At 34.0% G+C, this 26477-nt stretch overlaps 1 protein-coding gene across 15 annotated transcripts in view; it reads left to right on the forward strand.

The window, feature by feature from the left end:
* The window catches only part of SPAG16 (sperm associated antigen 16), a 1149776-nt gene that overhangs the window by 34317 nt on the left and 1088982 nt on the right, over positions 1-26477 (forward strand). For 13 of the 15 annotated variants that reach the window (XR_013173027.1, XM_077155020.1, XM_077155022.1 and 10 more), the window contains exon 5: positions 8340-8477. The exons of 1 other annotated variant lie outside the window; for it this stretch is intronic. Coding sequence is in view for 12 of the 14 variants with exons in the window: in XM_077155020.1 (XP_077011135.1) it covers positions 8340-8477 (138 nt within the window). In the remaining 2 variants the exon portion in view is untranslated. Of the gene's footprint in view, positions 1-8339; positions 8478-10771; positions 10858-26477 lie in introns of all 15 variants that reach the window. One more of the 15 variants, XR_013173028.1, reaches the window with a different exon arrangement.

Raw genomic sequence — 26477 nt, forward strand, 5'->3', positions numbered from 1 at the left:
GCCAAACCCATTAATCAATTTTGCCAGATTATCTGCCATTTTAAAACAAGGATCACCTTCCTTCCAGTTTGCAATAGCACACAACTCATTTCTGCCTAGAGTCCATATTTTTACCAATAGTCTCTTCAAAACATTTTAGGCCTTTTCTGTCAACCTCCTCACAACTCCTCCAAAATCTTCCCCTTATCCATTTAAAAAGCCATTGCAACATGTTTTGTATTTGCAAACTGCAGCCTCACCCCATTTCTTTGGTACAAAAATCTGTTTTAGTTTGCTAGCTGCCAGAATGCAATATAACCAGAAATGAAATGGCTTTTAAAAAGGGAAATATATTAAGTTTCTAGTTTCTAGTTCTGAGACTGTGAAAATGTTCAAATTAAAGCAAGGCTATGGAAATGTCCAAATTAAGGCAAAACAAGAAGTTACCTTCACTCAAGAAAGGCTGATGAAGTTCAGGGTTTCTCTGTCAACTGGAAAGACATATGGCAAACATGGCAACATCTGCTAGCTTTCTCTCCAGGCTGCTTGTTTCATGAAGTTCTCCCAGGGGCATTTTCCTTCTTCATTCCAAAGGTCTCTGGCTGTGTGGGCTCTTGTGGTTTTTGTGGCTCCATTGTGGGCTCTCTGAAAAATGTTTCCTCTTTTAAAGGATTCCAGTAAACTACACTAATCAAGACCCACCTGGAATTGATGGCGTCACATCTCCCTCTAATAAAAGGTTAATACCCACAATTGGGTATGTCACATCTCCATGGACATAATCTAATCAATCTTCCAAACTACAGTAGTGAATAGCAATTAAAAGAAACGGTTGCCTCCACAAGTGGATCAGGATTAAAAGATGTTTTTTTAGGGTACATACTCCTTTCAAACTGGAACACCACCATAAAGCTTTTAGTTTTTACTTTTGGCATTTGGAAACTTATATTAGAATTACTCCACAGTTATAATTTTACAACTTGCATTCAATACAGCAGGGCTACAGGGAAATTGAATTATCAAACTGAGTAAATAGAAATTTAGATTTAATTTTTTTGTTTGACTGTCAGCCACAGCTATTGAGAAACAACAGCATATATCAGGTTCAATGGCAGAGACTACCCAAGGGGAGTTATAAAGAAAGTAGGGAGTCTCTCTTGTGAAAAAGTTACAGTTTAAGGGAAAGAGATGAGAAAGATAGAATCTGTGAAATTCAAGTAACACACTTTTGTGTCCATTAACATGTGCAACTAATTTGGGAGGTAGAAACGATGAGGTTTTTTTTTTTTAATGAAGATTGAGGAGGGTTAATGAAATGGCAGGGACCTTGTAAGATCTGAATTTAGAAATAATTCATAAGGAGACATTTTGTGGATTTTGAAACAAAGAGAGGAGGTGGGTGGTATACCATTTAGGAGAGAATAGCACTTAATTCCAATAGAATGTGTAGAATGTATTAGAAGTGAGAACTGCTGTATTATATTCGTCAGAATAGTGGTAGTTACTTAGTTGAAGTTTGAATTAATTTGTTCAGCAAACACTTATTGAGCATATTTTGTGTGCCAGGCACTAGTGATATTGAAAGAACTCTTCATTTCTCTATTCCTTTTCTACAGCAAAGGAAGAGCCAGTGGTCTTTACCCTTAAGCTTTACTCTCATGCTTACCTTAAGTAGTCTAATGATGAGGAATGGCTAGAAACTAGTTACAATACGGTGTACTACAAGCCATTACAAGGATCTGCGAAGTACACTAAAGGAGATGCACCCAACAACCTTAGAGAGTGGTAGAGTAAAACTTCCCAGGAGAAGTAACTTACAGTGGTTGAGTCTGGAGAATGAGTGTAAATTATTAGGGGTGGGAGAGTGGTGGTGGATTTAGAGATTTAAGGAAGAAGAGATTTATTTGGAAAGAAAATAAGGGAGAGACAGAGAGAGAAAAATTAATTTGCTGTGATGCCTAGATATTACACAGAAGGAACTGGAAATGGGAATGAAGAAATAATTAGGGGTTGGAATGTGGAGGGTCTTTTACCATGTTAAGAAGTTTGCATCTTTTTCTGAAAGTGATGGGACCCTGCTAGAAAATTTTAAGTAAAGAAATGATATAAAACATAATCAGATCTATACTTTAGATAGCTAGCTCCAGAAGCAGTGGTTTGACTATAAGAATCAAGTCTCATCAACTCTTAAAAAATTAGAGCTTGACTGGACTTTAAAGATGATATAGCCTAGTTCCTGCAAGTTATCAATTAAGAGTTATTTTGTTTACACAGGTTACTTGGACAAACCTAGAATTTGGCCCAGGTCTCTTGTCTCCCAGTTTGGCGCTCTTTCTGTGCTTGATTCATTGTCAGTTTATTCACTTAGTAAACCAGTTTCCCTAGACTTCTTCAGCCTGGAAGGGCACATTTTGTTCTGATATTTATCCTGCTTAATTGCAGTAAACCCAGTCTTTCTCCATAATCAGTCATAAATTTCCATAGGCTGCCCTGCTCTGTTCTTTTGAATGCTCCCTCTTGCCAACTTGAGTCTGTTTTCTTTCACCTTGGTGTTGCTTCTTTAGGTATAGGTCCTTCCCTCATTGTTCTCAAGGATAGCTGAACACCAAGCTATGATTTTTAAGAGACATACAGAAGATTTGGGAATTATACAAGGGAATTATAATACATAGAATATTAAATAAGACTATATGCCTTTTATCACTGATCTCTGGGTCACATATCCTCATAAATAAATACATTTTTAAAGCAATATTTATATCAAAAATTTAAAAAGGAATATAATCTGGAGAAATGCAATTCTGCCCACTAAGATGATAGCCTTCTCCCATTATTACATAGAACAGTTTAGCTGGTTGGAGCCATATTGCCTTGACTTCTCTGTTGGAAATTAGGATTTTTGATTTACTCGTGCATAACCAAACATTCATTTAAGTAATTTTCTAAAAGAAATGACCATCTGTTCCAAAATATGAATTCACATCTTCACCTCTAAAGAAACACAGAGGGAAAGTATACTTACAGTGTTAAAATGATAGCTTTTCTAGCTTTTAGCCATGAGAACTTTAAAATATCTTAGACTATGCTTAGCACAGTTTTTCTGATATGTTACTAATAATATTAAAATCTTTTATGGGAGTATGGAATCCTAAATGACTACAGTGCTTCTGTTTTGAAGTCTGACATCAAGTTGAACCCTCGTTGTATGTGAAGATTTGAAAACCCTTTGACAGATCAGTTTAGTAATAACTAGCTCTATTTGCAAGTCAATACAGTGCTTTATTCTAAACCTTCATCACCCTCCTTAAATTCCTATTCTCCCAGTACAACATTCTTTTATTCCTCTCTCTCAGCAGGTAATCTTGTCTTGAACTTCACGGAAAAAATAAATTTCCTCTGGCATGAAGTCCCTTAAACTTCATACATACATATTTCTATGGAAACCTGTCCTATTTCATATTTCTATAGAAACCTAACACCTGTCTCATTTATTCATTAATTCAAAAACATTTATGGAAAATCTTCTTTGTACCAGGTACTGTTCTAAATCAACCCTCAAAATTAAGCCCTTTTCTGGGAACCACTATGTTCCAACTTCTTAAACTTCCGTGTTCTTTGATCCTACCTTGTCTGACTATGTCATCCATTTCCTTCCCTCCACTGATGCTGTCCCCCTCACTAGTCTTGGTCAGGACCTACTCACCTCAGGAATACCTTCTTACTCTTTTATCCGTTTCCTTCTTGTGACCACCAGTTCTCCTTCTCTCTTTTCCCTTCAAGCTGATGTTTTCAGTATAGGGCCTTTGTTTTTCCCTTTACTTTTTAACTTCCTCTTTACTCCTTGGCTCTCTCTAGTTTGGTCTCTGTTCTGACCATTCTTCTTGAGGTAGAATGGTAACAAAAATGCCTTCAAAAGTAAAGTGCAATTATTTATAATATTTAATTTCTTCTTAATTATAGAAGAGATTTTAAGAGTATACTAATTTAATTTTCATAAAGATATTTTTAATAAAATTCAACATAATATATAATTTATTCAAATGTGGACAGTGGATTTACAGCTTTCTGGGGATGGTTAGGTTCTAAAGCCCAACCAAGCCTAGAATTAAATTTACCACTGAGAAATCCCTTATGTTGCTGGTATATGTGGGCGATATGTGTGACTCTCAATAAATACAACACAGCTACTTGCTCCATCAACATTTAAACCAATTGTGGTTTCTTCAGTTGATGGGGAGTTGGCTTGTGTTTAGGTGCTATGTTGTAAGAACTTTATTCCTCTGATCGGGGTTAAGTTAAACACAGGAATGCTGTGACTCTTCTCTAATGGCAACTTTCATTGTCTATAATGTGCTAAATTTGAGCACTGTAAATATACATGCACACATGCTTATATTTATTTACTATATTATTGAGAAGGCAGCCTTGTAAGAGAATATTTAACTAGATGTAATTCTTTAAGCAAAATTAATACAATGTTATTAAATATAAAGGATTAAAAATATTTAAGAAGATGAAGCCTTAGTCTTATCACTCAGGAATGAATTTTGTATCATTTTTATTAGTATAATATGCTCTCTAGCATTATTGCATTTAATTATCTCATAGCAGGTAACCACTATCCCATCTCCATTTTATGGATCAGGAAATATTATGGATTAGGAGAGATTAGGAAAGCTATCCATGGTCGCAGCCAGTAAATGGCAGACTCAACCCAGGTCAGGCGGCACTTAACTCGTTCTCCTAATCACAGTGCTAAATTTTGAAATGATACAAGAGAATCTTCAAAAAAGTTTTTTTTTTTTAGTAAAGTTGTCTTTCACATTGAATGGAAACCAAGATAATTTAAGGCATATATTTATTTAGAGTCTAAATCTAAAAGTTTGATAGAATAATTGTGTTGCACATTGCCTATTTTCCATATTGTCTTGAAGAAAGTGGGGGCTAGTACTAGTTCAACTTAACTTTTCCTGTGAAGAACTCTCTCCTTCTACAACGATAACTCATGATGGTATTGAATATTCCAGCATCCTTCAGTTTTGGCAAGAATTAAGATAATTTTGTCTTTGTTAGTGAAATATTTCCCCAATCTTATCTAAAAACAGAAAAAATTCTCATTTGATGTTTCATCTTATCTGGGTGTTTTTATATTTTATGCCTTGAGTTTCAACATGATGGAAAAATAATCCTTATGACATCCTCTGTATGCTTATTGGAATTCTATCATTCTAGTCAAAATTCATGGCAATGGGTCTTAAACTCTTTTGGTACATAGACACTTGATCAAAGCTCCATGTACTTTCTCCCTGAAAATGCATATCTATATCATTTCTAAATAAATGTAAGTAGTTCATGGAACTTATAATAAATATTAAAGATAATAATGCATTTTTATTGACTGGAAGTTTATTGATTATTTTGTTGAGATTAAATTTTATTTCAGATTTCTAACAGTTATGACAATTTTGCTTCCCATCAGAACATTTTTCAGTTTTATTCTAAGGGTGAGAAATATGAAGGGAGAAATAAGGCACAAAGATGTTTCTTTAGAACATAAAAGTCTTATGTAGAAGAATGTAGGCTTTATTGAGCAATATATTTCTGCAGTTTATAAAGATTGCCAATTACCTTATAATGTTATCTAATAGTTTTAGTGAGTTTAAAGTCTTCATTCATACTTGTACATGAATGGCAGAAATTTTACATGATGAAATGATTTTAAGTGTCCTAAGATATATATAATGTATTATGTGCTATGTTTTGCTGTGTACTTTTTTTTTAATCACATATTATTTCCATAGCACTTATCTTAGAGAAAGACTTCACATCACTTTTTTTTCCTGATTGAAATAATTTCTTTAGTGATTTTTTCTGCATTAAATAAAGCAAGTTGCTGAACACCAATTTTATGGTCCGAAAAAATTTATGGTCCAGTACATCAATCAATCTCTATGTCTTCTCTTCTGAGATGAATGTAAATCAGATACTAAATGTGGATAAAAAATGAACTTACTATTGAATTGTTATGCTTGTATTCTTTTCAAATTGTGTGAATATTACTTTATTTTGATTCAGTTATCTTAACGTTTTGCCTATTCTGCAAGAGTCCTCTTGCTGGCTTTATATATCAGATAAGATAAATAAGAAAAAGTATCTGACTTTATTAATTTACAAAAAAATGAATAAAATTATAATTTGTAATATGAGAAGACTGAAAATTAAATTATTTTAATTTAGCTCATTTATAGCAAGCTTTGTAGAGATTTCTTTGTTAATAACTTTATTACTAGAAATGTTTTTGTATGTTCAGAATTTTAAATTTAGCTTTATTAATTGCTACATGTAGTGACTAATATAATTGTTTGCAAATATATGAATGGATTGCAGACATTCCTTCTGTTTTATTGAGAAAATATAAGAGAAGTTCCATGAGCTCCTGCCTCCCTCTCCACCAACTTGCTGCCTACTCTCCTGCCGTAGAGTCTGAACCATCCGTACTGTTATCTAAGGCCAACCCAACTCTTGTCCACAGTATCCCAACTCCTGTCACCTGCTCAAGGATATTGCTTATGCAGCTGTCCCCTCTTTTTTCCTTCATTGTCAATTCTTCCCCTCCTGCTGGATTATTCTTATAAGCATACTGACATGCAATATCTTACATATTTAGAAAGGGCCGGGGGATGAACCTACCCTGGTCTCTGCATCCACCTTCTAGGTTCATTTTCATTTTCTAGGCTCCATTTTATAGTATACCTTTTTGAAAGAGATTGTTGCCATTTCCCTGTTTCCTATTCACTCTTTTACCTACTCCATATTGTCTTCCATCCTTGTGACTGTACAGAAACTTCTATCAGTGACCTTCGCTTTGCCAAATTCAGTCATTAATACTTTTTTCTTCTCTTGTTAGACCTCCTTGCAGCGTTTGTCACTGTTGTTCATTTCTTCCTTCATAGAAGCTTTCCTTACTTTGCCCCTGGGCCACAGCTCTCTCATATTCCCATATTACTTCACTATCCTTTTTTTCTTAGTCTCTTTTTATTTTTTTCTCCTTCTTTTTCCAGCCTTAAAACATCGGAGTGTTTCATGGCTCAGTCCTAGGACATCACTTCTTTTACTGCATTCACTCCATTGCTGGCTTTATCCAGTCTTGTTACTCTGAACAGTACTTATATACTGTTGATTCCCAAATTTAAATTGCCTTCCCTGACTTTCCCCTGAACTCTGGACATGTATCCAAATCTTCATCTTTACCTGAACATATCTGCTAGGCATCTTAAATTTGACATGAGTAAAAACAATCCCTTGATTCCTCCAAATGTGCAGCTTCTACTGCATTTGTCCCCATCTCTGTAATGGACACCTCTGTTCTATTGCCCAGTTCAGAAACCTTGAAGACAGCCTTGACTTTTCTCTTTCTCTTATACTCAACAATTGCTCCATCAGAAAATCCTGTTGGCTTCACCTTCATAGCATGTGCAGAAGCCACCCACTTCTCACAACTTCTACCAGCCTTGTCCAATTGACCTTCCTCTCTCTCTTGGTCTATTGCAGCAGCCTCTTAACAGGTCTCTCTGATTCTACTCTTGTTTCTCAACAGTCTATTTCTTCAAACAGATGTCACTCTGATCCTTTTAAAACATTAATCTTATCAATGCCACACCTCTCTCAAAAAGTGGCTCTCATCTGATTCAGAGTAAAATTCAAATTTTCCTTCTGGCCTCTGCTCTCTTCCTCTCCTATCTCTTACCACTCTCCCTTGTTTGATTAGTTGGCTCCAGCTCTAGGTACCACAGATACACTGGCTCTTTGTTCTTCCTTACAGATGCCAAGCACTTCCTCGTTTCAGGGCATTTGTATTTACTCTTCCCTCTGTTCAGAATGCATCTGTCCTCCTAACTCTAGGGCTTAGCCCCTTATTTCATTTAGGTCTCTGTTCAGTATCACTTAATCAGTCATACAAAATAGTACAAACACCCCCAGCATTCTTCCAGCTTTAGTCATTCCATCCCTTTTATCCTGCTTTATTTTTCTTCATAGAACATGTTTACATCTCCACCAGAATATAAACTCCATGAGATAAGGGCTTGGATAGTTTTGTCTGCAGTTTTGTCTAGACCAGTGCTTGGAACATAGGAAGTGTTCAGTTATATTTTATTCATGATGATGATATTAATACTTAGTATTTCATTAATATTTTAATTTTTAAATATACTTTGAATGCTGACATTTTAATTTATGAATATAATGTAGTCACTAATTGCTATAAATTTTCACTGAGACTTAAGTTTTTGAACTGTACATAAATTTAGTCAATTTTGTTGAGAGAAACAACAAAATCTTTTTGTTTGACTTTATCATAGGTATGAGTTAGTACAGAAGGGGGTAACTGAACTTAAAGATGTTGGGAATGTTCCAGATGTCTACACCCAGAATATGCTGTTAGAAAGCGAGAACAAAAATTTGAAGAAAGACTTGAAGCACTACAAACAGGCAGCTGAGTATGTTATTTTTTTAAAAGATGATCTTTTCTTCTTATTTTGGACTAAGTAAATGTAAGAGTTGATGCAGGCTAATACATGGATGATAGTTAATGAATCAAAGCTTTAATTTTGGAGAACTGAATTATATTTAACTTCTATTTGGAAAAATTTGTGAAAAGCTTCACTAGCAGATTAATTGAGCAGATGACCAGGACACACGCAACTCTGGTTCACTGACAAGAGTGGAATGTGGGGGTTGTGTAGGAGATACCTAATTTGTTAGATAACATTCATTTCTTTATGTATTTTGATAATCTTTTCATGGTTTCTGAATTTTTTCCTCTGTGGATATGATTTCTGAAATAGTAATAAAATTATAGGAAGCAAAGAAGAAAGAAGGAACTTGTCTGTTCCTAGTTGGAGAATGTCAGAATTTGAACATTTCCCAAAGGAAATCTTTGTTTTGTAATTTTCTAACATGAATTTATGCATAGAGGAAAAAATTAAAAGTTTGAAGCCAAGTCTCTTCAAATCATTCATTCTCTCTAAAACTAATGAAAGGCATGCAACTTTTGGTGAATAAATTTAGACAAACAATTCGTATTATTTTGACAAAGGCAGAGATGTGAATGTATTGGCTTAGGGTGGACCTACTGATCTATGACATGGAAATCACTGCTGAGATATAGAGGGGAGGCAGTTCACACTTCATTTATTCATTCATTTTTATTAAATATGTTTATAAGGAGGGCTTTTTCTTCCAAAGAATCATATTAAAACAAAAATTAGATTAACAGGACTGCAGTGTAGAAAAATAATATTTTTAAGATCTTTTGTAAAAACATTTAATGCAAAGAAAGAAGACTACACACACGTTGGTAAGTGGAAAAAGCATTTAGAATAAGCTAATTTTAAGAGGTGACGTAAATAAAGATAATTTGTATGGTCATTTATAGAAATGTTTTTGCAAGGTATGCAAATTTCATATTTTCTAGAATTTTATGTAGAAGTGTGATGGCAATAAAATGCTATTAGAGCCAGCACATTATCTATCTGAGTTCCATTTCTCAGCAGTGGTTTGCATTGTTTGCCCTGATTCACAAAGTGATTTTGTATAGACACCTAATGGATACACTGGGAATTTGACACAGCAAATATTTCACAGTACTGCCTGGTAAGCTGTTTCAGTTTCTGACTTCTTTGAATTATTGCTTGAGTTTGCTAATTTTCATTTAAATAGGTACATCCTCTTTATGCAATCAGTTTTGTCCCAGTGACATTAATAATCATTGTTGATTGCTGGTTGTTTATAGAATATTATATTTAATAGCTATAATAAAAATGATGTAAACTATTACCAATGCAGAATACTAATTTAATGTTAAAGGAACCATGATTAAGACAGGTATCATTCAAGTGAAGTCTGTCTCTTGTTTGTGTTTACTAAAATATTAGATTATCGTTTTAGCTTCAGTGGCTTACAGGTATTTCCCAAATCTATGTCACTCAATGTAATTTAAACTCTAACAAATCAAAAAAGGGAAATATGTATATGCTTTAATCTACCTGACATGGTAAATTTAAAGGATAGCTTCTTGACTCTTGGTAGACACTTAATAGCTTTTTTTTGTGGAATGAATGACCAACATGTCATACTTAAGTAATCTTGTGCCAGTTTGAAAGCATGTGTGAACCCTAGAAAAGCCATGTTTTAATCCTAATTCCATTTGGTAAAGGCAGCCATTTCTTCTAATCCTTATTTAGTACCATATGTTTGAAACTTTAATTAGTTCATCTCCCTGGAGATGTGACTCAATCAAGAGTGCTTGTTAAGGGCGGGCCGCGGTGGCTCAGCGGGCAAAGTGCTTGCCTGCTATGCCGGAGGACCTCGGTTCGATTCCCGGCCCCAGCCCATGTAACAAAAACGGAGAAACAGAATACAATAAAAAAAAAACAAGAAAATGTTTAAAGATGTTTCCCTTTCTTCCTTCCTTCCTTCCTTCTCTCTGTCTTTCCTAAAAAAAAAAAAAAAAAAAAAAAAAAAAAAAAAGAGTGCTTGTTAAACTGGATTAGGTGGAGATGTGCCTCCACCTGTTCCAGGTGGGTCTTCATTATTTTACTGGAATCCTATAAAAGAGGAAACATTTTGGAGAAAGGAGGAGATTCTGAGAGAGCAGGATGACAGAGTACTACAGAACCACAAAGCAGAGTCTACTGGCCAGTGACTTTTGGAGGTGAAGAAGGAAAATGCCTCCCAGGGAGCTGTAGAGGAAACTGGCAGATAACACCGTGTTCACCATGTTTCCTTCCAGCTGAGAGAGAAACCCTGACTGTGTTCGCCATGTGCCTTTCCACTTGAGAGAGAAACCTTGAACTCCATCAGCCTTCTTGAATCAAGGTATCTTTCCCTGAATGCCTTAGATTGGACATTTCTATAAACTTGCTTTAATTGGGACATTTTCTCAGCCTTAGACTGTAAACTAGCAACTTAGTAAATTCCTCTTTTTAAAAACCATTCTGTTTGTGGTATATTGCATTCCAGCAGTTACCAAACTAGAACAAGTACTTTTTGGTGGAACATGTCCTTATAGCCTAGTTTTGTTGAATGAATTCTCAGAAAATGGAGAACGAAGTTTAAAAAAAATTGTCCAGGGCTACATCTATCGTGGTAAAAGTTTGCCCCAAATCATAATGCTTTCATTGTCCAGATTTTCAATTCAACTTGTGAGGATGTTTTCCCAACAGGAATTAGTGATAAATATGAGATTTTCTTCATGGGATTTGATCTTATGTTTGTGTTTTTAGCACTAGATTATTTCTTAAAGCAATGTAAGTGTATAATTAATATTTAATATGCAAAAGAGTTGGGTTACACCCATGCTATATATTATTCTTGAGGGTCTGATAGCATTTACATGTTTCTAGAAAAGTTAGTGAAATCATGTAGCTGTAGAATTAATATTTATCTGGGTGGGGCGAGTTGCCAAGGAAAGAATGCTGAACTTATTAAAGTTCGATTACCTGTCTTCCAATATTCTGCCACTTATTAACTCTGTTTTCTATTGTTGAACTTGGAGTATTTATACATAGTATTACTGACTTCTACAGAGGAATGTGATAATTAAATGAAGCAACCTATGTTAAAGAGCTGTGGAAGCTGCAAAGTGCTTTGAAAATGTCAGCTGTTATTATCAATGTCTTTAAATACGGCCATCCCTAGATTTTTTTAAATCATTCAGTCTTTAATAATTTTTATATTTAGCAATGATGAAGCATGGAGGAAGAAATGTAAGGTGATAATATTTCACTCTAAGAAGTCATTTGACCTTCTATAATTAAATCAAGGAGTTATATTTTCCTCTGCTGTAATCATTGCCAATTTTATAACAGAGATTTTCATAATTACTGCTATAAATGTAGATTCCTTTCAAGGTATCAAATCTGTGAAATATTTATAAGGAAAATTTCCTCGTTTATGTTTTTAAAATTTTTGTCTTTATTTTATTATTCATCTGCCCATACACTGGATATAGGTTTTCACAATCACAGTCACACCATAAAAACTGTATAGTTATACAATCATCATCAAGAATCAAGGCTAATGGATTACAATTCAACAGTTTCAGGTCTTTCCTTCTAATTCTAATACACTAGAAACTAAAAAGAAATATCTATATAATGCATAAAGAGAACTTCCAGAATGACTTCTTGACTCTTTGAAATCTCTTAGCCACTGAAACTTTATTTTGTCTCATTTATTTTTCCCCCTTTTGGTCAAGAAAGGCTTCCTTAATCCCCTGGTGCCAGGGCCAGGCTCATCCCTGTAAGTCATATCCCCTGTTCCCAGACAGACTTATACCCCTGGGAGTCAGATCCCATGTAGTGGGGAGGAGAGTGAGTTTATCTGCAGAGTTGGCTTAGAGAGAGAGGCCATATCTGAGCAACAAAAGATGTTCTCTGGGGTGACATTTAGGCATAATTATAAGTAGGCTTGGTTTCTCCTTTGCAGGAATAAATTTCACAAGGGTAAGCCCCAAGATCTAGGGTTTTACTTATTAAATTGGGAGTCCCTCATGCTTGAGGGAATATCAGAAATTCCCCAGGTAGGGAAGTTTAATATTTTCACGTTTTTCCCCAATCTGTTAAGGAGACTTTGCAAATATTTTTTTTTATTTTTTGCCCCACATACTCTGGGGTCTTTCAGGGTATTACATTAACCTGTACAGAATAATAAGATCTTATTCTTTATTCTAGGTTCCATGTAATTATATTGTTTGAATAAACCGACCATACAGTTTAAATTAGATAGTATGCTACAGAAAACATAATTTTTTTTTTTTTATCAAATAAACATTCTACCTTTGGTCTCAAACAGAAGTTAAAGTTTTAAAATACAGTCAATATCATCCTTTGTCCTGTATTCTGATTTACCTTAGTCCTAACCAAGTCTATTTCATTAATATCTTTAATTGAAGTCTGATCTCTTTTTTCAGCTGCTTTAATAGTTGTTGTATGTAGGAATGCTGACTTTCAGAGCTGCAGAACTCCAACTCTGAGTCCCTTATGTCACACAGATACTCAGAGTTTCAGGAAACTATATAGTTCCTTATATATGTTTTTTCTTTTCTTTTATTGGATGCATGGTCTGGGCATCGACCCTGGGTCTCCCTCATGAAAGGCAAGCATTCTACCACTGAACCATCCATAGATCCATTATATAGTTTTTCAGGGGAGAAAAAGGGACAGCATTATTGGAAAAAAGATTTATAGTTCTACTGAAGACAAATGTATATTATAGATATTGGAGAGGAATGATCTAAGTAATATTTTGACTTTTTGCTTGGAAAAAGAGAACATACATTTAATGTCCTCTTGAAATGTAGACCAATTGTTTTTTAAATGCAAATTTCTAGAATTTAATTGCGGATAATTGGTGGTTGAATGAATGAAAACAAATTTCTAAGAACTATAATATCTTCACAGTTAAGAAACTATTTCATAAACCTTGGTTTATTTGGTAGTTGGAATGCTAAAGAATTCACTTGCCTTCATAAATATTAAGTTTCTTTAGTTACGAACTTGTTTCATTAGTTAGGAACATGTTGTCTTTTTGCAGGCTATTTTACCTATCCTCCTGCCTCATTGTTAGCTGCTTTTCCTCTTCTTACCTCTCTACACTGTTGACATTCTCTTATACCCAGTAAGGTAGCAACTAACTTCATCAGGCTGTTGACATATATAACATGTTACATACCAGGTGACAGTAAGGGATTTGAACAAAAAAACATACCAGTGAGAAGTAAATCAATAGGGTTCTATTTTATCTAAATGGTGAGGGACATCTCAGATATCTGAAGTAAGATTTCAGATAGAAAGGTATTTGAGGAAGCAGACCATGCATAATCTTGGGGAAAGGAAATTCCAAGTACAGTGAAATAGTACAGAGACTTAGGTGCATTAAATTTGACTTGTTAAAAGGATTAGCAAGGAGGCCTAGTGGCTGAAGCAGGCGGGTTAGTGGTAGAGGCCTTTATTAGAACTTTGCCTTTTTCTCTGAATGGGATGGGAGGATGATGGATGGTTTTGAGCAGAAGCATAGTGTGATTTGGCTCCTGTGAGGAAAATAGATTGAGCAGAGGAACCAAAATGTGGAGGAGAGTATATACTGCATAACCCTCTCATGGGTTGACTTAGCTGGTTAGTGCACAGTAATACTGAAGTCAAACAAGTTCTGTATGGAACAATTAGGTTCTTCCAGGGAAAGCATCTCCTGTTGTCAAACTTTATATTACTAGCCCCACACAAAGTTTGGTTCAGAAAAGACATATCATATCAGATATTGTGGATAAAACAACAATAAATAAATAAATAATGTTTTACCATTTACTAGAAATGAGAATGTAATCACCCCTCAGTTTCCTCATACGTATAAAGAATAATACTTGTCTCTGAGGGAATTGCGTATTTAGCAAATCTGCCACATAGAAAGTGATCAATAAATTTTAAAACAATATTTTCTATTAAGCACCTCTTTTTCTTCATAGAGCTCACCAGTTGGCAGTTATATGAGTGTATTTATTTATTTACTGGTTCATTTTCTTTGTCCTCCTATACAATAAGGGTAAAGATTGTATTTGTTGTACTCATCACAGTGCAGTGAGCATGGTGCTTGGTATGCAGTATATATTGAATGGAGAGCATCATCATCATTGTTATCTTCATCAGCCATTTTATTTGCAGAAACATTAACATGGAATAAATGACTAAGCCTGATATTTCTTCTATAAGGCAGGTCCATAGCAATTTATTTACATATATTAGCTTTTTAATATGAAAAATATCATATATTTAGTAAGTAAATAAAATAGTGTAATGAATTTCATGGGACTGTCAAACAGTTTCAACACTTATCAAGCTTCTTCAGTTCCTATTTCATTTTCTATGTCCACTCACTCCCTTTCCCACATCTAGTTATTATTTTTTACAGTTCTTTTTTTGGAGGTATAATTTACATACATTAAATGTACAAGACTTAGCTATACAAACAGATACACTATGTAAGCTCCCACCTATTATGACAGATATTTCTATCTATCCAGAAAGCTCCCTTCCCAGTCATTCCCTGACCTACCAATCACTATTAGCATTTTTTCACACTATGGATTAGTTTTGCTTACTTGAGAATTTCTTATAGATGAAATAATAGAATGTTGTCTTTTGTGTTTGGCATCTTTCACTCAACATAAATTCTGTAACATATATGATTTGTGTGTGTATCTAGTAATCTATTCCTCTTTATTGCTGAATAGTATTTTTGTATAACTTATACCACAATTTGTTTATCCTTTTCCATTTGTGTTGTTTCCAAAGATTAGTTATGATGAATAAAACTGCTATGAATGTTCATATACAAGTCCTTTTGTGGGCATGTGTTTTCATTTCTTTTGGATAAAAACTTAGAATGGAATTTCTGGGTTAGATGTATGTTTAGGAACTACCAGTCTATTTTCCAGTGATCAAGTTGGGCCAGCTTGTGTTCTCAATAGGAATATATGGGAGTTCTAGTTGTTCTACATTGTCACCGACATCCAAGGTATTGTTAGCCTTTTTAAAATTTTAGCTATTTTAGTGAGTAATGGTACCTTGTGGATTTAATATGCATTTTCCTGATAACTAATGATATTGAGCATGTTTTTATATGCTTATTGGCTGTTCAGAAATCATGCTTTCTGTTGAAGTCTTTTGCCCATTTTTGATTGGATTGTTTAACTTATTATTGATTTTTAAAAGTTCTTTATATATTCTGGATACAATTTCTTTCTCTGAAAATTGTGAATATATTTTCCTAGTTTATGGCTTACCACTTTTTAATTTCCTAATGGTGCTTTTGATGAGCCAAAGTTTTAAATTTTGATAAAGTCTCTTAGTTTACTAATGCTGCTGGAATGCAATATACCTGGAATGGGGTAGCTTTTATAAAGAGGATTTATTAAGTTACAAGTTTACACTTCTGAGGCCTTAAAAATGTCAGAAACTAAGGCATTCAAAGAAAGAAACCTTGACTCCGAAGAAAGATCAGATGGCATCCAGGATTTCTCTTTCAGCTGGGAAGGCACTTGCCTGGCCGCTGAGGTCCTTACTTCGTTTCTCTGGGATACAACTCTGCATTCTGGCTTGCTTAGCATCTCACGGAAAGGTACATGGCAATATCTGCTGGGCTTCTCTTCCAGCTTCTTGTTGCAGATGGCTCTTGCAAATCCTGTGGGTCCTTCTGGCGTTTTCCTCTGTATTTTCAAGTGTCTGTGTCTATGTCGGTTCTCCAAGCATCTCCAAATGTCTTTGTCTGTGTCAACTCTGACCCATCTCTCTTTCTCCCTGAGCTTTTTTTAAGGACTCCACTAAACTACTTAAGACCACCTTGAATGGACAGAGTCACATCTCCATCTAATCAAAAGGTCACACCGAGAATTAGGTGTGTCACATCTCCATGGAAACATCCTAATGAAAGGTTTCACCATAAATAATAGGACTGCCTCCACAAAGTTGAATTAGGAAAAATAACATAGCTTTTCTGGGGTACATAACAGTTTTAAACCAGCACAGTCTCATTTTATCTTTTTTTCTTTTTATGATTATTATTTTTAATGTATTATCTGAGAGATACTGCTAGCCCCAAGGTCAAAGAGATGTTCTCCAAAAACTTTTATAGATTTAGAATTTTTATTTAAGTCTAAAATCTATCCTGAATTAATTTCTATGCATGTTATGAGGTAGGAAGTAGAAGTTCATTTTTTTTGGTATAGGGATATCTAATTGTCCAGCATATTTCTTCAAAAGGTTTTTCTTCCCTTATTGAATTTCTTTGGTACTTTTGCTAAAAAGTTGGTCTACTTCTAGACTCCATTCTGTTCCATTCAACTATTTGTTTTTCCATATTCCCGTTTCACACTCTTATCACTTTAAATAAGTCTTAGAGTTAAGTAGTGTAAGACTCCCAGCTTTGTTCTTTTTCAAGCTAGTTTGTCTATGCTAGATCTTTTGTACTTTCATATAAATTTTAGTATCAGTGTCAATTTCAGTTGAGAGGTATGTGTGTGATTATGATAGGGATTGAGTTGGATCTATAGATTAATTTGGAGAGAATATATAATTTGGGAAGAATAGATATTTTCAGAAGTTTTAGTCTTCTAATCTATTTACATGGGCATTTCTCTCCATATGTTCAGGTCATCTTTAATTTAGTACTGTATGTATACTTATGAAGAAGTTTGAAATTTATTCCTTTCACATTTAATTTTCTAATGTCTATTTTATTATTATGTTGTGGAATCCATAAAATAGGGACTATATCTTTAGTTCATTATATCCCAGAGCCCATTGCTATGCCTGGCACGTAATAGATGCTTAAGTGATTATGTGCTATCAACATCTTGGCTCATTAGGTAAACTTTTAATAATTTTTAGAATAGATAGTTAATGAATTTCTCCCCTTTCAAAGCATTCTATTAGGTTAGGCAGCACTTTTTATTGATGATAGGAATTTTAGAAACTTTCTATTAAGCTAAGTCTTTCCCTTTTTAGAGGACTATCTTCTTTGCTCTGCTTTTAAATTAAGAAAATATAATGCAGACCAGAAAGAGTTTATTGAGAATTCGGAAGATTTGGCAAACTAATAATACTGACTAGAATTTCTAACAGAAGATAAAAAATGTTCCATTTGAAAAATGATGAAAGGCTTTATTTTATCTTTTACCAGAAAATACAGGCATAAAGAAATTAAAGTGAAATGCCAATTAATAATGAGGGTAAATTAGTTGCTCTGCTAAGGGGTGCTGAATTCAGTTCTAAAATTCAATTCTATAAAATTTCAAAGAGTGTCCTACTCTTGTGATGAGCCATTTAATGGAATGACTTTCAAAAACAAACACTGGAAATAAAGATAATGATAAGGCCCATAGAATTCCATGCTTTAAGGTTTAGGTCATTATTTCTTAAATTAAGGTAGTATTTTCTCTGGACATGGGTTCACCTATTTTTTTTTTTTGTTCAGAAGCATAATGAAAGTTTACTTCTAATCTGGTTGAAAGCCAACGCCATTTGGCCTTACAAAAATTATTCCAATGTTAAGTTTAGTGGGTTATACTAATTGAATATGATGAAATAACTTGTCATAATATACTACTGTCACAGGAAATTACTGTGACTTAAATTTACATATAAGAAAAATATATAGCAAAGCTGACTACTTTGGTTTAGGTAAACAAGAGTATGTTTATATGCTTCCTTTTGCCAAACTGTGATAACAAATGATCCAATAAATTCAAAACTAAATGGTTACTTTGTTAAAGCTATTCAGTTAACTAAATATTTCACCAGAGGTATTCGCTTAAATTACATTTATTTAGGGAATACTATTAAATCACATTCATATCATTGAAAGATGAACTTTTAGGGGAAATAATTTTATATCATGATAAAATATGTATATTATCATATTCTGTTATTAAATATTAAATTGTAAATTTTGATGTGCTGGTTTCCTGAAATGGGGAGTTTATGTGGTCATTCTCCTAATTTATTAAGAAAAAGTGTGTGTGGAGTATATTCTTTATGATATAAAATTTAAACAGAATGGCTCACTGAACCATCTTACAGCATTGTACTTGAAATGGACTTCTGTGTTTGGGTGTCTATGTTAATGTATTAGTTAGGGTTCTCTAGAGAAACAGAATCAACAGGGAACACTTGCTAATATAAAATTTATGAAAGTGTCTCACGTGACCGCAGGAATGCAGAGTCCAAAATCCACAGGGCAGGCTCCGAAGCCGTTGACTCCAATGGATGGCCTGGATGAACTCCACAGGAGAGGCTCACCAGCCAAAGCAGGAATGCAACCTGTCTCCTCTGAGTCCTCCTTAAAAGGCTTCCCATGATTGGATTTAGCATCACTAATTGCAGAAGACACTCCCCTTTGGCTGATTACAAATGGAATCAGCTGTGGATGTAGCTGATGTGATCATGACCTAATCCTATGAAATGTCCTCATTGCAACAGACAGGCCAGCGCTTGCCCAATCAGATGAACAGGTACCACAACTTGGCCAAGTTGACACCTGTCCCTAACCATGACAGTTAATAAGAGTTCTTTTTTTTTTTTTTAATAAACACCTAGTTGCCCTAGTAACCTAAAGAGAAAATATTGTATAGTTTTAATTGAATAGTTTAAGTTTTTGTTCTTTATTATAACTTCTGTTTTCCTTTTAGTAGGCAGTGGGAATCGGGAAGGGCATAATAATAAGCATCACCATGAAATGAATTCAAATTGTTTTATTGAATAGACTTCATTTATGCAAGTACAAAGCAAGTTTCTGAAAACCATTTATAAATGGCCAGAAAAACTTTATCTAATATTTCAATCAATTCTTAAGCTTTTTTGGGGGATGAACACAAATAAATACTTAAAAGAATTTTTTAAAAAGAGGGCTGATGCAATGTTGCATTGTTGTGGTTCTTTTCAAGAGACTCTGTAGATTTATTATTATTTAAAAAGCATTATATCTGAATTTTTAAAAGGCTACAAGTACCTTTGAAAAAGCACAAAACATGCAAAAATTGCATCATTAGAATGATTACAGCACTATTACATTTAAACTTAAACTGGCTATAAAGTTTTTATATTTTAAGTCTGGATCTTCTTTATCGTTATAATTACTATACTTTGTAGACTTTATTATACTTTATTCTATACTTACTATTATGATATTATTTTATTTTTAATTATTCTTTAACAAAATTGACCTGCTAACAATCATTTTTCTGATGTTAGCTTAGACAATATTTCTTGGCATCTGACTTCATGAAGCTAAATTTGGTGCTCCTCTTATTTGTCTCCTCAGCTCCCTAGAATTCCTTTTGCATAATGCTTTTCCCATTCTATTCTAATTGATTACTGGTCTCATCATCACTAGAGGGTTGATTCTGAGAACCCGGATTGTGTTCTATGTTTTTTCTTTTCTTTTCTTTTCTTTTTTATTTACACATGCTCCATATCCCACCAAATGTACACTCCCGATTACCCACCGCTGTCTTCTGGTAATCTGAATCTATTTTCTGTCTTTGAGGATTTGCTATTTCTAGACCTCTTCTATAAGTGACATCATACAATATTTGTCCTTAGGTGTCTTACTTATTTCGCTGAGCATAGTGTTTTCAGTGTTCTTCCAAATTGCCGGTGTCTCAGAACTTCATTTGTTGTAATGGCCAAATATTATTTCATTGTGTATATGTACCATATTTTGTTTATCCGTTCATTCATTGATAGACACCTGGGTTGTTTCTGTCTTTTGGATATTGTGAATAGTACTGCTATAAGAATGGATGCACAAGTATCTGAATCTCTGTTTTCATTTTCTTTGGGTGTATACTTAGAGGAGGAATTGCCTGGTCATTTACTAATTCTTTTTGGGGGAACTGCCATATTGCTTTCCACAGTGGCACTAATATATTGACTATCCTGGAGAATGATCCGTGTGCACTTGAAAAGAATGCATTCTGCTGTATTCACTTGTATGAAGTGTTCTATATAAATCTGTTTGAGCTATATATTTTTTAGTGCTTTTTAGATTCCTTTTTCCTACTTGATCTTCTGTCAAGGTCTATCAAGTATTGAAATCTCCAACTCCTATTGTAGAATTATTATTTGCCCTTCAATTCTATTGTTAAATTGTTTTTTAATTGACCCTTTAATTGATATATAGTGTCCCTCTTTGTATCTTATAGCAGTTTCTTTTTTGTTTTGTTTTAATTATTTTTTATTTATTAGAGATGTTATAGGCTTACAAAATGATCATGCATAAAATACAGGATTCCCATATACCACCCCACCACCAACACATTGCATTGGTCTGGAATATTTGTTAGAATTGATTTCTACAATTGTACTATTTTCTACAATTGCACATTTCTACAATTGTACTATTAATTCCATAGTTGAATTTAGGCTTCACGATATGGTGTAGTTCCACTGATTTTGTTAAAAAGTTTATTCTGCTACCATATGTACAATCTAACATTTCCCCTTTTAATCACATGCAGATATATATTTAAATTCTGTTAATTGTATTTGCAATGTTGTGCTATTATCACCACCGTCCATTACCAAAACATTCCATCATTTCAAATAGAGCACTGTACATTTAAAGCCTTAACTTCCCATTCCCTATCCCCACCCCATCTCCTGGTAACCTATAGTCTAGATACTGACTCTTGAGTTTGCTTTTCTAATTATTTCATATTAGTGAGATCATTCAATACTTGTCCCTTTGTGTCTGGCTTATTTCACTCAACATGATGTCTCCAAGGCTCATCCATGTTGTTGCATATATCAGAACATCACTCCTTTTTATGGCTGAATAATATTCCATTGTGTGTAATACCACATTTTGTTTATCCATTCATTGATTGATAGACACTTAGATTACTTCTATCTTTTAGCAATTGTGAATAATGCCAGGATGCTATCAGGATGCAAATATCTGTTCCAGTCCTTGCTTTCAATTATTTTGGCTATATAGCTAGATGTGAGATTGCCAAGTTATGTGGTAATTCTGTATTTAGCTTTCTAAGGAACTGCCAAACTCTCTTCTATAGTGGCTGCATCATTTTACATTCCCAGCAGTAATGAATGAGTAGGTTTCTGTTTCTTTACACTGGGCCCTCAGGAATCAGCCAGATCAAGGAAACCATATATAAAAGAAAGGAAGCCAACAACAAAAAATGGTGAACTGGCTTTTTTATGTCCGGTCAATGCTGATAGGAGCCTGGAATCTGCTGGTGGTGAGAAGGCTGAAACCAAAGTGAAAACCTAGCCAGCATTTGCATTGTGATCTCAGGAATCTGCCAGACCAAGACCACTCATACACAAGGGAAGCAAATAACCAGACAGGTGAACTGACTATGTTGTCAGGGATGCTGGTGGGATTCAGAAAGCTGCTGCCACCCAGAGAGCCAGTAACAGGGCTCGTCTTTGCCATGGTCCTTTGGGGGATTTCTCAGATTGTTTTCTGCCTTCAACTCCAACTTGGGAAGACAAATTTCCCCTGTCCACCATGGCCCCAGCCAGCCACTCCCAGAAACTGGGCTGTCTTGCTGCAACTGCCTAATTTTCACAGTTGGAGACAGGCCACAGAATGGGGTTGGTTAGTGTTTCCCATTTTCATTTACAAAAGCTGAACCCTTCTTACCTCTCCCTTTGTCGGGCATACCTGTTGTATAATCTGGGATTAGACAGGATAATTACCTATTTAATTCCAATCCCTTTTTAAAAAAATTCATTCATTTTTCTGGTGAAGGGAGCAATCTCCTTAACTTCCTACTCCACCTTCAGCATTATTTTTCAAAGTGTGTTGTTAACCTCTTGTGTGTTTATATTTAATATAAGATAAATACAACATAGAGTCATTCATATAAGTTTTAGTTGACTTAAAATATTTTTCCATAAAAGTTTAAGTCCCTTTTGTAAAAGATAGATAGTGTTACTAATAATTATGTATCGTGATATTTTTGGTCCAGTAGAGGAGATTGAACTGCTAATTGGCATGCTCCTTTCTTTTTAAATTAAATAATCATAGCTGGGGGCTGCCCACAGTGGCTCAATGGCAGAGTTCTCATCTGCCATGCCAGAGACCCGTGCCTGCCCATGTAAAAAAAATAATAATAATAAAAAAAATAAATATAGCTGGTAAAGGAGTTGCATATATCTGTTGTACTATATTAAACAGTAATAGTAATGTAATGATATGGCTGCTGATATTATTATTAGTAGTATTATTATATTATTATTCATTGAGTATAGTATGTAAGCCACTTTATTGAAATTTTTAATTGAATACTCTTTGAGACCCATTTTACAGGTGTTGAATCTGATGTATGCAGAAGTTACATGGCTTGCTGAAGGTCACGTTGCTATGTAGAGTCATCTTCTGTATTGAATATGATCTTATTATCATACTAGAATTACTCTATGAAGCAGTGAAGCAATTAGACATGATAGCTGTTTTTTTTAAGCAGTTTCATTGAGATATATTCATATGCTATACAATCCATCCAAAGTGTACAATCAATAGAGTTGTGCATTCATCACCACAATAAATTTTAGAACATTTTCATTGCTACAAAAAGAAAAACCCCACACCTTAGTAATCACCTCTCAATCCCTCTATCCTTCCCCAATCCTATATAGCTACTAATCTAATTCTGTTTCTATAGATGTAATTATATTTGCATTTTATACAAGTGGAATCATACCATATGTAGTATTTTGTGTTTAGTTTCTTTCACTTAGCATATGTATCTTTTTTTAACTAGAGAAAGTCATTGGTTTACATAAAATTCATATGAACAATACAACATTCCCATATAGCCTTCTATTGTTGACACTTTGCATTGGTGTGTACCTTTGTTATAATAGGTGAAAGAATATTAAAATACTACTGTTATTAGTCCATAGTTTGGATTACATATATTTTCTCCCATATGCCACTGTATTATTAACATCTTGTAATAGTGATGTACATTTGTTATAATTCATGAAAGAACATGCTTATATTTGTACTATTCACCACAGTTAACATCCACACAAGGTTTACTGTGCTATACTGTCCCATGTTTTATCTTCTAACTTTCCTTCTAGTAATATATATGACCCACACTTCCCCTTTCAACCACATTCATACACATAATTCAGTGCTATCAGTTACACTCACAATAATTTGTTATCATCATCACTATCCATTCCCAAACATTTGCAATCAACCTAATTAGAAATTCTGCACAAATTAAGCATCAGCTTCTCATTCTCTACTCCTATTCTATCTTCTGGTAAACCTATATTCTGGTTTCTAACTCTAGGAGTTTGCCTATTGTAAATCATGTTAGTGAGATCATACAATGTTTGTTCTTTTGTGTCTGGCTTATTTCACTTCTGAAGGTCATTCCTGTTTTGTGTGCATCAAGACTTCATTCCTTCTTACAGGTGAATAATATTTCATCGAATATGTATACCACATTTTGTTTATCCAGTCAGTCATCTGTTGATGGACATTAAGATTGCTTCCATCTTTTGGCAATTGTGAATAATTCTGTTATAAACTTTGGTGTACACCTGTCTGTTCATGACCCTGTTGTCAATTCTTTTGGGTATAATCCCCTGGTAGTGGGATTGCCAGGTCATATGGTAATTCCATATCTAGCTTTCTGAGGAACTGTCAGGGTGTCTTCCTCAGTGGCTACACCATTTTACATTCCCACCAACAGTGAATGAGTATTCCTATTTCTCCACATCCTCTCCAACACTTGTAGTTTTCATTTTTTTTTTTTTATAGTGGTGATTCTGGTAGGTGTGAAGTGATATCTCATAATTTTGATTTGCATTTCCCTAATAACTAATGTTGTTGAGTATCTTTTCATATGCTTTTTAGCTATTTGTATTTCCTATTTAGAAAAATGTCTATTCAAGTCTTTTGTTCATTAAAATTTTTTTTTTTATCTTTTTATTTTTGAGTTGTAGGATTTCTTTATATAATCTGAATATTAAACCCTTACTGGATATGTGGTATTTTAGTTTGCTAAAGCTTCCAGATGCAATATACCAGAAATGGGCCAGGTTTTACAAAGGGGATTTATTATGGTTGCAAGTCACATTTCTAAGCCATGAAAATGTCCAAATTAAAGCATCACCAACAGGATACTTTCACTCGAGGAAGGTTGATCCCCATTCAGAATATGAAGTTAGCTGTTTTTTTTTTCTTTCATATAACCCTTCCTTTGAGGAACTTTCCTTTCATTCATATATTTCAATGTGTTTTTATCAAGAAAGGATGCTGGATTTTGTCAGATGCTTTTTCTGCATTGAGATGATCATGTGTTTTTTACCCTTTGATTTGTTAATGTGATTTATTATATTAATTATCTTGTGTTGAACCACACTTGCATACCTGGGACAAAATCTACTTGTTCATGGCATATAATTATTTTAACATGCTGTTGGAGTCAATTTGCAAGTGTTTTGTTGAGGATTTTCCCACCTACATTCATTAGAGAAATTGGTCTGTGTTTTTTCTGTTCTTGTATTATCTTTATCTGGTTTTGTTATTAGAGTGTTGTGGGCTTCATAGAATGAATTAGGTAGTACTTCCTCCTCATCAATTTATTGGAAGAATGTGAGCAGAATTTGTATTAATTCTTCTTGGAATGACTGGAAGAATTCAACTGTGAAGCCAGCTGGCCCTGGGCTTTGCGTTATTGGGAAGCTTTTGATGATTGATTCAATCTCTTTACTTGTAATTGGTCTGTTGATGTCTTCTGTTTCTTGTAGAGTCAGTGTAGCCTGTGGGTTTCTAGGAATTTGTTTATTTCATCTAATTTTTCTAACTTGTTCACATACTTGTTCATAGTATCCTCCAATGATCCTTTTTATTTCTGTGGAGTCAGTAGTAAGACCTCTCTCTTTCTGATTTTATTTATTTGCATCTTCTTTTTTTTTCTTTGTCAGTCTAGCTAAGGGTTTGTCAAATTGAACTTCTTAATAAACATTTTTGTTTTTTATTCTCTCTATTTTTTTTTATTTCCAATTTCATTTATTTCTGCTCAAATCTTTATTTTTGTCTCTTTGCTTTGGGATTATTTTCCCTTTCTTTTTTTAGTTCCTGCAGGTATGTAATTAGGCTTTTGATTTTAGCAATTTCTGCCTTTTAATCTTGACATTTATGGCTATAAATTTCCTTTTCAGTACTAACCTTCACTGCATCCCATTAGTTTTGATATATTTTGTTCTAATTTTTACTTGTCTCAAGATATTTACTGATTTATTTTGGAATTTATACCTTGACCCACGATTGCCTATAAGTGTGTTGTGTAACCTCCATATATTTTTGAACTCTCTAGACTCTGCCTTTATTGATTTCCAGATTCTTTCCATCATGATCAGAGAAAATGCTTTGTATTGTTTCAATCTTTTAAAATTTGTTGAGACTTGTTTTGTGATCTAACATATGGTCTGTCCTGGAGAATGATCCATGACCACTTGAGAAGAACATATATTCTGTTGTTTTGGGGTACAATTTTCTGTATATATCTGTTATATCTAGTTCATTTATCCTAACATTCAAGTTCTCTATTTCCTTATTGACCTTCTATCTAGATGTTCTATCTGTTGATGACAGTGATGTAGTGAAGTCTCCAACTATACTGTAGAGAGATCTTTCTCTCCTTTTAGTTTTGCTAGTGTTTGCCTCATGTATTTTGGGACAACAGGGTTGTGGGCATAAATATTTATGATATTTTTTCTTGGTGGATTGTCTCGTTTATTAATATGTAGGGACTTTGTCTCTTAAAATAGTTTTGGATTTAAACTCTATTTTGTCTGGTTTTAGTATAGCTGTCCCAGCTCTTTTTTTTTGGTTGCTGTTTGCATGGAATATTATTTCCTAATCTTTCACTTACAACATTTTTGTATTCTTGG

The sequence above is a fragment of the Tamandua tetradactyla genome, chromosome 3 (genome assembly GCF_023851605.1).
Source record: "Tamandua tetradactyla isolate mTamTet1 chromosome 3, mTamTet1.pri, whole genome shotgun sequence".
Lineage (NCBI taxonomy): Eukaryota > Metazoa > Chordata > Mammalia > Pilosa > Myrmecophagidae > Tamandua > Tamandua tetradactyla.